We start from the raw sequence: 12,403 nt of genomic DNA on the forward strand, positions 1-12,403 counted from the left end.
TTGAAGATGTGATGTTTTGTGTTTACATTGTTCCACTTCTTACACACACACACACACACACACACACTGCCCTCTACTGGGGGTAACACATGCTGTAAACTGAATAGGCAGCATTTCACACGCTGCTGACTGCATCAATCTCATTTTATATTGTCAACATTTGATGTCAAACGTTTTTAATAAACAGGATCCAAACTAATTTGGGAAGATGCGTCACATTTTCATTAAAGGACAGTATGAAAATGATTAGTAAGGGGGGACGGGACGGTCAGAAAAGGTCCTTTAAAAAGTCACTTTACTGGTAAAACCAAACTCTAGAGCTGGCGGTCAATTAGCATTTAGTGATAATTAGATTTAGACTGGATGTACATGATAAAACAGGAGGGTTATTTGTTTTCTATACATGTAGCGTTTGCTTGTTTCATTTAATAACGTACTGACTCAATATAAGTATGAAAATAATCTACATTTTTGAAAGCTATTGTGTTTTTTCATTAGAAAATCTTAATTAAACAGCTGTTTTGCTTCTTTACAACATTGAACCTGAGGTTCATTTTCACACAGACCCTAAACACTGTCACTGACACAAAAATGAGCACATATTTGCACAACCTTTTTTTAAAAACTTTGCTTAATTCATCTGCTGTAGCTTCGGGGAGGTACTGTAGCAGAGCTTTTCTTTCACAGAACCTGCTGTTTCATTCTGCTTAAATTACTTGGTAGACACTCCTCGACAAGTGGCATAGTCTGATCTATCTTTAGTGCTGCCCACGGGAGAAACGTTACCTAACTCTACACACTCCTCACGCTTTATCAGACCTCTGAAATAAGATTTAACAATATAAGATCCTATTGATCCTGGCACATGAGTAGTAGCCTTCTTTAATAGCCTGATGTTATATGAAAATACATAGCAAAGTGGGCAAATTGACACCGTTTATCTCCAAGAAGAAGGAAAAGAGATTAATGTTTTCAGCTCTGAAATGATTGAAGTCCATTTTAAAGTGTTTTAGTGCAGACTGCAGAGCAACACACACAGATACACAACACAGCTTGACAATAATCCATCCAGCAGGGAAAAGCAACACCATGTTGATTGGTGGACACAGATCTGCTTGGATGTGTGGTTGTCACCTGTTTCTGCAACACAGCTGCTGCACCCCAACTTTTTCTGCTCCATTTTTAGCTCAGTCTCTTTGTGCCGTTTAGACTCACTTTAATAATACTGATAAGATAAGATAAAATAAGATAAAATGGACCAAGACTGTGGTGGTTCATTTGAGTAACTATAGCATGCCCCAGAATTACCGTAAGGCTGATTTAACTACCTTTTTCCTCAAATAATGTATACACATGAACAGTAAATTAGAAATACCTAGATATACAAACAAAAATAACATTAATTGACCTTTAAAAATGAAAACAACTGTACAATTTCCCTCTGCCGCATTTATCTGCAACTATTTTGATCATATTTTAGGAATTTCTTGAGAAAAGATGCGCAATATTTGACAACTTTCACCTCTCCTGAATGTGAGTATTTCCTCTTTTTCTTGTCATATATTACTGTAAATGAGACCAACAGATTTTCAGAATAATCGGGTAAAATCAGCTGTATGTAATTATGTTGTTTATGTGATTATGATGATGATGATTATTATTATTATACAAAGTGGATCAGCTCAGTGAAACTGGCCCGAACAGTGAAAAGAATACATGCATGATTGACTAGAAATGCACATATTTGTGGATGCGAGTGTGACTGCTCTAAATATCCTCCCAGTCATACATTCGGTTTGGGGCGTGCTATTTGAGGGCTTTGACAGCATTGTCTCTCTGCTGTTGGCCCTGCCACATGACACATGACACTCCTGGAGCTGAATCATGGTGGCATATCCCCGGCCCGGGCAGCCAGTTGCTTCTTTCAGTCTGTGACAGCAGCTGCTCGAGCCGAGGGCCTGTGATTCGGCCCAGTCAGATTCCACCAGAGCCGGAGCAGGCGGGGGGGGTAGAGGAGGCTATATTTAGACCGGGACAGGATTAAATTGCAGGGTCTTCACACCGGGACCCTTTTCTCTGCTCTGCCTTTTCCAGCCAGGACCTACTGCCAAAAGGACCTGTGGCCGCCACCACCGCTGTCTCCTTCCTCTTTCCACAAACCCCCTTTCGTTTCCCCTCCTGACTCGCCATGGACCCCAACGCCATCAAGGAGGAGCTGCGCCTGTTCCAGAGCACCTTGCTCCAGGACGGGCTGAAGGAGCTGCTGAATGAGAACAAGTTTGTGGACTGCACCCTGAAGGTGGGCGACCGCAGCTTCCCCTGCCACCGGCTGATCATGGCCGCCTGCAGCCCGTACTTCAGGGAGATCTTCTTCACAGAGGATGGGAAGGAGGTGGAGAACACCAAGGAGGTGGTGCTGGACGACGTCAACCCCTCCATCCTGGACATGATCATCCAGTACCTCTACTCCGCCGAGATCGACCTCACCGACGAGAACGTGCAGGATATCGTCGCTGTGGCCAACAGATTCCAGATCCCCTCCGTGTTCACCGTGTGCGTCAACTACCTCCAGAAGAAGCTGTCCATCGGCAACTGCATGGCCATTTTCAGGATGGGCCTGGTCCTCAACTGTCCCAGACTCGCCGTGGCCGCGCGCAACTTCATCGCCGACCGCTTCGAGGCCCTCTACAAAGACGAGGAGTTCCTCAAGCTGGCGCCCCACGAACTGTTCGCCATCATCGGTGGGGACTCGCTGAACGTGGAGAAGGAGGAGCTGGTGTTCGAGGCGGTCATGGCCTGGACCCGCTTCGACAAGGACAAGCGCATCAAGGTCCTGAAGGATGCGTTCAACTGCATTCGCTTCCGCTTGCTGCCGGAGAAGTACTTCAAAGACAAAGTGGAGACGGACGACATCATCAAGGCCGACCCGGAGCTGCAGAAGACGATCCAGGTCATCAGGGACGCCTACAAGGGGAAACTTCCGGAGAAACCCCAGAAGAAGGAAGGAGAGGAAGGAGCAGACAAGGAGGGAGGAGAGGAGGACGACGACAGCCCGTTCCCCGGCTTCCTGAACGACAACCGCAGACACGGCATGTACGCGCGCGACTTCATCGTGATGATCAACGACACGGCGGCGGTGGCTTACGACGTCGGCGAGAACGAGTGCTTCCTGGCGGCCATGTCGGAGCAGGTGCCACGCAACCACGTCAGCCTGGTGTCCAAGAGGAACCAGCTGTACCTCATCGGTGGACTGTTTGTGGATGAGGAGAACAAGGCCGTGCCTCTGCAGTGTTATTTCTATTTGGTGAGTAGGTCGACTTGACTCCACTCTGGTTTATTATAGTTTTGTATAAGAAATGAAATAATTTTGGGAAATATTACTTTTTGTGCCAAGAGTCAAATCAATACCAATTCCATATGTCCTCTTTAAACATGACCTGCATTAAATCTGAATTAAAGGTGTCTTTGCTAATGCTGCATGTGTTCAGTGTCAACACAGCATTTGCACGTTATTCCAATATGGTATTTTTTTTATGCTTTATAGCTTTTTTTTTCCTGGTCTTTCTGCTAAACTAAATGAACTGTGTCATGGATTTAACTTCAAATATGTGCAAACTGTGCATCCTAGTGTATTTTCATTCATTCATAGACTACTTGTCCTTCATTTGAACATATTAATGGAGCTCAAAGCACAAATAAATCGGACAAAAAAAAGTGCTATGAGGTCTAAATGACACAGACGTCATAATCCCACTTTTAAAAACCTGTATTTTTTACTGCATAATCAATAAGTGGATCTCATACAGTGCTGTGATTCACCCTCCTCTTTATGAGGGAGCTAATGGGCACTAAGAGGCTCATGTTTTAATGTGTAGCACTGCTTTTCCTTCACAGTTGGATCCGCTGACGTCGGAATGGGCGGCCCTCCCACCCATGCCCTCTCCCAGATGCCTGTTCAACATCGGAGAGAGCGAGAACTTCCTGTTCGCCGTGGCTGGAAAAGATCTCCAGACCAACGAGTCTCTGGACACTGTGATGTGCTACGATGTTGAGTTAGTGATATTATTTGCCTCCTCGTTGCTGCTTCTTCTTCTTTTCATAGCCTCACTGTTCCTCCTCCACTGTTTCTCACTCTGTCTCACCTCTGGTAAAGTTTTCAGGTGATAATTAACTTCAGGAAATTAGCTAACTTTGTTCCTTTAGAAAAAACAATAGTGGGGGAATGTGGTGCCATTGTTTAATTAGTCACCATTTGATGTGATCTCACCTTCTTAATCTGTACTGAATAAGTAATTATAGATCACTTTTCGCCTCTCTTTAAGTTTGAATATATCTATAATGATATATTCATTTACATACACACAGATTGATTTGGCTCATGGGAAAACATGTTTGTTGTAATTAACCACACAGAAAACAACAGAAAACAACAGAATAACGCTGACTGAATGAAGCTGTTCAACATTATCACTTCAATGTCCTTTTTGTTTTTTAGTAAGATGAAGTGGAGTGAGACCAAAAAGCTTCCTCTGAAGATCCACGGCCACGCTGTCGTCTCCCACAAAGGACTGGTCTACTGCATCGGAGGGAAGACAGATGACAAGTGAGTGTGTGTGTGTGTGTGTGTGTGTGTGTGAGTGAGACCTTACATAGTGAGCTGCAGCTGTTTGTAGTCCATCATCCTGACAGACTGCAGGGACACACGGCACATTATAGACAACATTTACACTGCTGCAGGCCAGGATGGGTTGATAAGTTAATGCAATGGAAGATAGTGAGTTTGTGCAACTATTGTTGTGTCGCAGTGTTAACACACAATCTGATTTTTTTTTTTTTTTTAAACGACACGACAGAGTGCGATTCACAGCTTTACAAAAATCGGAAGCAAAATATATAAAAGTCAACAAACCATAAGATCAGTGTGTCGTGTCTCCAGCTTCCAGGGAGCTGCACTGCCCTGGAAATAGGTGTGTGTGTGTGTGTGTGTGTGTGTCCTGCACTGTATCACATTCGGGGCTCGCAAAAAAAGAAGGTGTGAGAGTCTTCATCAGTGTCTCTTCAGGCAACCCAACATGTAATTCATTATCAACCAGGACACAATTAAAGCTGTGAGTTACACCAGGACAGTGACTGCATGAGTAAAGCCCAAATCATGTGACAGAAAGAGAACAAACATCAGTATTAAATGGCTTTATTCATCATAAAAATATGGAATCTGACAAATAAAAATACATACATTCAGAAAAGGAACAAGCAATATTTGGGAAGACAAAGCATAATCATAACCTGACCATAACACATCCAGTACTTCAATTTACTTTCTGTGCAAATTCACGTTCAAGTGAGATTATACAGATAAATAAATACTGCACCTGGGCTAAAACAGCTCTTTGTAGTACAAATCTGCAACAACAATACATCTTTGTAGTGTTATCAGTTCAGTTCAGCCTTAGTGATTAATACGTGAAGTAAGTCTCTGAGTAATTATCTGTACAAATCAAATGTATTCCAAATGACCTCATTGTTTATTATATGATAAGCTTTCTTCTTTATCTGTAGAAACAAGGATGTTTTTGTGAATTCCTGTGAACAATCTTAAGATACAAAAGATTTCAGCGTCTATTCATTATAGCGTGGCTGTAAAAAAAGAAAAGAAAACTCACCCCGTGGACCTGCAGGATGTTTGTATGACTGTGTTGTGTTCGCCCCCTTGTGTCTCCACAGCAAAGCTCTCAACAAGGTGTTTACGTACAATCACAAGCAGTCGGAGTGGAGGGAGCTGGCGGCCATGAAGACGCCCAGAGCCATGTTCGGAGCCGTCATCCACAACGGCAAGATCATCGTGGCCGGTGGAGTCAACGAGGAAGGCCTCACTCCGATGTGTGAAACCTACGACTTCACAGCAAACAAGTAGGATTCACTTACAATATACAATTTAATATAAAGTTGTGAAATAACAACCAGTTACTCAAAGGAGTTTATGGAAATTAATTCTACTAACCGACTCTTACAACGACAGTTTTCTTTTCAATTCTGTGGTTTTCTCTTTAGAAACAAAGCACACGAACACAACTGAAGTGTGAATTAAAGATCCAGTAATAATTTGAGGTATAGCCACAAACTGCGGAAATAAAAGGTGTTAATTACTGTGAGTGTTGCATGCTGATTAAGAGTAACGCCTTCCAGTTAGTTGTGTCAGAGCTTCACAGCTTACCTCGGCTAACATCTTTGTTCATGAGACATGTCAACGAACTACTTATTCTTGTCATTTTATATATATATAAGGAAAAACTGTTAACTTTTATTGTGGGTAAACTGTTAAAAAAGTTTCTTTATGTAAAAAAAATCTAAATTTTCAACATAGAGCTCCATCTTAGACTTGACCTTCTCCAACTGCTGTGTCTCCTCAGGTGGGAGCCCTTCACAGAGTTTCCTCAGGAGAGGAGCTCCGTCAACCTGGTGAGCAACAGCGGCTCTCTGTACGCGGTGGGCGGCTTCGCCATGATTCAGGCGGAGGACAAGCAGGTGGCTCCCACAGAGGTCACTGATGTCTGGCAGTAAGTTTTCTCTCAGGTTATTGGACTATCACGGGATGTTTTCCTCTCTGTCACCCCTCTGACATCCGACTCCTCCCCTCCTCCTCTTGTTAGGTTCGAGGAGGATAAGAAGCAGTGGAGCGGCATGCTGAGGGAGATGCGCTACGCTGCCGGCTCCTCCTGTGTGTCCATGCGCCTCAACGCTGCCAGGATGCCCAAGCTGTAAACAGAAGCACTCTTAACAAGACCCCAGCCGCCACCCTCCAACCGGGCCCCTGCAAAACAAAAGCTGCAACCAAGGCAACTCATCCTCTGCACACACATCTTCTCTGTCAAGTTGATCTTTGACATTAATTTTTCTCAGAGCTCAGATGATTTTTATCTGTACTATAAACACTTCTGTTCTGCTGCCTCTTCAAAGACTGCAACATCCCCCACAGTATTTAAAAAAAAAAAAAAAAAATCCGCCATTTAGATTGATCTATAAACTTCTGTTTACTTCATTTCTAGCTCTTCTTTTGTAAAATAAACATTCGTAAACTTTGGCTTCTGTTACGGTTTTTATTTTGTCTGATCTACAAAGAGGTGGCATGACAGAAAAGAGACCGTGCCGACATGTCGGGGGCAGCTGAGGAAGAAAAATACACACACACGCGTATATATATATATATATATATATATATATATATAGAGCTTCTTTGTACTTTCAGGTAACAAGTAAGTAAGAAGCCTTGACATTTAAATCCAGCGTAAGTAGCTTCAAGCATCTCACAATTGTCGGTGTGACAGCATGATTGTGAGTTACTACTGTGCAAGAAGGTTTGCTTTTTCCAGGAAAATGAATAGGATAACACCACACCAAAGGAAATCACACCTCACTAAAAATCAATAGGTTTTCATTATGGTCTGTGGTGTGCAGTTTGCACCCCCTGTAGTACAGCTATAAAGGAGATGGGAAGGTGTATTAAGGATGGCAGCTATGCTTTAAATGAATAATTAAAAAGGAGCAACAAAAATGTGATTAATTGTAATTCAAATTTCTGCTGCCTCCACTGATTAAAAATCAAATTGGAAAAGGCTGCATGCACTTTGTTTTACATTTTGAAATCAAGGTATGTTATGAGTTAAAATAGAAAATAAATATATGTACAGTATATGCGCTTTATGTTTGTTAGCTGTAACTAGCAGTGGCTAACACAGTGTTAGTAGTTGTGCTAAAGACAACTTTCTCCCTTTGTACATACAAGTCAGCAACTAGTTTGTGAGCATGGAAGCATAATTACATTAAATTTCGATCATTTGGTAGATGCTTCTGTCCAAAGTGTGTTACAGTAAATGGATTCAAACCGCGCAGGAATAAGAGCGAGACATCATTCCAAGCTTCCTTTTTAGACAAATGACTGTAATCATGTTCCCCTCTACAGTATAAGTGCTCCAAGTCCTGAGTTGTTTCCTTCACTGTAAAACCAGCACCAGAGCTGTGATTTGAATGTAAGGTGTAGAAAAACCTGGTGGGAAAAGTTGAATACTATATGAGCAGCAGCAGTGTGGTGGATTACCTGCAGACGCAGCAGGTCCAAGAGGGAGATGGCAAAAAATCATCAAATGTGTGATAAAATGACAGTGAATAATAGATCTGCTGATTCCAAATGACTCCAAATGGAGACTTAAACTGATGCTAAGCTAACACGCTCATAATTTTAGCTTCACAGGGTGATAATTTGCCAACGTCTGTCCCCTAAACCCCCGTCTGTTGAAGTGGTAAGTGCTGTTACATGGGTGATAAAAATTCAAATTATTTGTCCCACTGGAATCCACTGTGGTGTAACTGTCAGCGCACAAGGGTAGTTTTATTTTGAAGGAAGGAGTGTAAGGCCTATACACAGAAGCTCCAGTGTAAAGCTGCATGCAGTGAATGGGCAAAAAAAAAGATTTACTTGTTTTAAAGTTTCAGCATTAAGTAATTAATAACCTTTTATTAACACTAACAGCTGACCCTATTTGGTTAGGGTATAAGGTCTGAAAAATAACAACGCTTAGTCACTGTGCTGTTTTTGAGGCATTCCCATCAAACTTTAAACTTCCTTATCGCTTTAATCAGAAACCAAGTTTCTGTATCTGTGCCAAATTTAGACCTGCAGTGTCACTTTAAGTTTTTCCCATGCCTGTTTGAAGAAATAACAAAGCGCCCAGTAGAAACTACTGAGATGTTTGTTGTCGTCCTCTAACAAAAGGTGCACTGGACGGTTTAATTTGGCGAGAAGCAGTGATTGTTGTTGGACAGGCCTTTCGCTCTCTTCTCCACAAGTTCACCTGAAACCTGATCTGTGTAAATAAAAAGGGACTCTTGAGCTTTTATCAGCTCAAGCATGACACCAGGAAGTAGATGGCACACTGCTGAAGGTAAAGCACACAAGGGTGGGCTTTAAAACATGGGGAAAAAAACACTCTGGAGTTTCCCCTTGGGTGCGGAAAACTAGAAGGGAAGAGGAGTGAGTAGGAGGAGGAACGACAGAGGACGGAGGAATGGATGTGAACGCAACGCTGATGAGGACACTGGAACAAAAAGTGAGTAGAAAAAAAACTGTTTTTCAAACTCTGCCTTTGTGTCTGTGTTTTGTGATTCACCACTACCACATACACCTGGATTCAGCTTGAGCATAAAATGTGTTTTTATAGTAATTTATAATCAATATTCTCTGTGTAATTGACACTTCACACATCTTTACACATAGAGCAGCCTAACAGGATGCTGCCATCAAGCCAGGATGCCATAGGTGCTGTCACACCCTGAGAGCTTTACCACATTGTTGACGAGGAAAGAAGACGATTTTTGTTAGTTTGTTTCTTCCCAATTGAGTTTCCTTGACTGTTTGTTTCTTTCCTCACCTTTTGTTTTGCTTTGCATTTTTTTTCTACCCCCTCGACTCTCTCCTTCCTTCTTCAGGCAGTAATTGCCACTGACAGTGATATGACAGGTGAGGAAGAAGGGAATCATGATTCACTCCTGGTCTATTTTTCCTTCCACCCGAAAACACACATTGTAAATGTATGTATTCATTTGAAAAGAGTTGTAATATTCATTCATTCATTAAAAAAAGCATTAACCTAGTATTCATTCATATTTGAAAATGTCCTTGGTATTATATTGAGGACTGAAAAAGTACTTATATAGCCTATCTCCTCCATTATAGTTACTAGACCTCTGTTATCATGGTTACAACAGTAAATACCTACCTGAATTGCCATGGTTACTCTAATAATGCCCAGTAATATCCATCCTCAGCATTAGTCTGCCTTTGTTGGTATGGTTACTGTAATAACACCATGTAATGTAAGTGCTACTTTAACATGGGTATCAAACATCACAGCCCTGTATTTTTTTATTTATCCATTCACCACAACTTCCTGTTCTCTCTGATTTTATCTCTCTTTATTTTAAGCTATGTCGCCTTCTTCTGCTCCTATAATAATTAGCATAATGAGATGTTTTCAAAGACTGGTGGAGACCAAAACAGAGGAAAGAGAGAGTGGAAATTGTGTATTTGTGTGTTAATGTATTCAGCAACTGCTGGTTTACATGCAAACCAGATGAATTTTAGCTATTTTAATCTCAAATCCAACAAAAGGTGCCTCCATTGTGTGATTTTTTATTAATTGTACAATAAATTTGGTTTGTAAAACTGTTGTTTTTGTGCCAAACAGGGCTCAGCTATGGACAGAAACTTCACAACACCCTCCAACTGTAGCGATATGACCCAGCTGGTGAGACGCTACTTCTTGTCCGTCTCCTACACCATCATCTTCACCGTGGGCCTGGTGGGAAACGTAACCTCCATCAGCATCTACGTGACGAAGCTGCGTCCCTGGAAGAGCAGCAGCATCATCATGGTCAACCTGGCGCTGACCGACCTCCTCTACGTCCTCAGCATGCCCTTCCTGGTCCACTACTATATCAGCGGGGAGCGGTGGGCCTTCGGTGGCTTCATGTGCAGATACGTGCGCTTCGGGTTTCATTTCAACCTGTACGGGAGCATCCTCTTCCTGACGTGTCTCGCCGTTTTCCGCTATGTGGTGGTGTTGAAGCCTCTGATGGCGGCCCAGGTGGAGCAGAAGCTGTGGGGTATATGTGCGTGCACAGCTGTCTGGATCATTGCTGCTGCAGGAACCATTAACATATTGCGGATTATATCACTGGACAAAGATCAGAACAGGTGCTTGGACTTCGCAAGCACTGAGCCTTTAACCAAAGTAATGTACCTGTACAGCTGGCTGCTCACCGCTGTTGGGTTTCTTCTTCCCCTGGTGGTGGTGTTCATGTGTTACATTGGGATAGTCAAACAGTTAACACACGGGCCTTACACAACCAGTCCTTGTCGGATGCGAGCACGACGAGTGACCGTGCTGGTCCTGGTGGTTTTTGTGGTGTGTTTCCTGCCCTATCACATCCTGCGTGTGTTGCGAATAGAAACGCGCAAAATGGAAAACCCGGATTGCATGATGTACAACATTGTTGACACCCTGTACATCATCTCCAGGCCTCTGGCTGGACTCAACACTGTCTTCAACCTGGCTCTGTACACTCTGTCAGGGGACAAGTTTAGGAAGGCCTTCCTCAGCGCTTTTAACCCTGAACGTTGGCTGACCAAGGCCAGGTCGCTGCTCCGGCCACCTGGCCGTCAACAACAAGGCAGCCATGACACACCTGCTGAGTGAGCGACACCTGTCCGACACCATCCCTTGACCTTTGACCCTACTGGGTACATTATCTGTGTTTTTGTTTTGATTTATGCCCTTCTGTGTGTGTAAAAGTGTGTTTTTATATTGGATATTATTTTTGTGTCTACACATGTGTACTCAACACTTCTTTTTTTCCAGTTATTTTTTTATTTTTATTTTTTTTAAGCTTTTAAAAAGAAAGAAACTTGGAAAAGTGTGGCTAGCTCAAGCTAAGTGTAATGTTTTATGATGTTCAGTGTGCCCTTATTTTGAAATCCTTGTACCGGGGGTTACTGTTACCAAGGAGACGGAAATAAAAGTAGCGAAGCTCCAGACAGAGTTGCGGTGATTGTATCCACTTTATGATACATTATGAAAACACATGAGTCTATCACAACAACGGATTTTTCGGGACAGATCAAATCCGTTGGATTATCATGCTGATTATCCATAGGAGCCGTCTATAGAGACACGCGTCTATATGGGACAGGCTTTTATTTAATTCAGAACAAACCTTATGCTCGGCAAAGGTGGAAAATATATAATATAGGCTATAGCCTAATAAAATGGTTCTGTTGTTCCTGTTTAAAAGAGTCAGAATAGAAGGAAAGAATCTGATCCAGAGCAGAATTCATTTACAAGTTTAATCAGCACTGATTAAACATTTAATAACTCGGGTCGGACCACGGGCTTCTTTTCTTTTTTTTTGTTCTTCCTCACAGAAGTGCGCGCTCCGGTGTGCTCACCTCGCTTCTCTCTGACGCGTCGGTGCTCATGGTTGTTGTAGGAGCCATTCTGGGCCTTTATTTTGGTATGTATTTTAGCGTTTTATTTTGTAACTTCCGCTCACTCAGGAAGTGAGGTGGGGCATAGGTCACGGGGGCTTATTCAAACTGAGCTGAACTATCGGCAGGTGTTGCTGATTGGGAAGCAAACAATTCTTTAACCGTGACAAGTGTGCCGTGCCAGGAAGGTAGTTATTGTTTTGTACAAATAAATCCCTTTTTTATGGTAACCTTCGTTTTTGGCAATTGGTTTGATTGCACCATGCACGCGTCAATTAAGCTAAACATCAGCACCAAGTGAGTGACTTTATTTAATTGCTTTGAGGAGGAGAAAGGTCACTACAGTTGTGATTGGTCAGCTGC

General features: G+C 42.6%; 2 protein-coding genes across 2 annotated transcripts; both read left to right on the top strand.

Moving 5' to 3' along the window:
- Positions 1 to 1,942: 1,942 nt before the first annotated feature.
- On the top strand, positions 1,943 to 7,818 carry LOC310995777 (kelch-like protein 41b). Its single transcript, XM_083984902.1, has 6 exons — positions 1,943 to 3,304; positions 3,895 to 4,052; positions 4,496 to 4,603; positions 5,725 to 5,910; positions 6,411 to 6,557; positions 6,651 to 7,818. The coding sequence occupies exons 1-6, from the start codon at positions 2,189 to 2,191 to the stop codon at positions 6,760 to 6,762; spliced, it is 1,827 nt and encodes a 608-aa protein (XP_083841028.1). The 5' UTR covers positions 1,943 to 2,188; the 3' UTR covers positions 6,763 to 7,818.
- A 1,248-nt stretch (positions 7,819 to 9,066) lies between these two features.
- On the top strand, positions 9,067 to 11,502 carry LOC311000543 (2-oxoglutarate receptor 1-like). The gene is made up of 2 exons (XM_083991282.1): positions 9,067 to 9,104; positions 10,242 to 11,502. The coding sequence occupies exons 1-2, from the start codon at positions 9,084 to 9,086 to the stop codon at positions 11,250 to 11,252; spliced, it is 1,032 nt and encodes a 343-aa protein (XP_083847408.1). The 5' UTR covers positions 9,067 to 9,083; the 3' UTR covers positions 11,253 to 11,502.
- The last annotated feature ends 901 nt before the right edge of the window (positions 11,503 to 12,403 follow it).

This window comes from Trachurus trachurus, assembly GCF_905171665.1.
Source record: "Trachurus trachurus genome assembly, chromosome: 2".
NCBI lineage: Eukaryota > Metazoa > Chordata > Actinopteri > Carangiformes > Carangidae > Trachurus > Trachurus trachurus.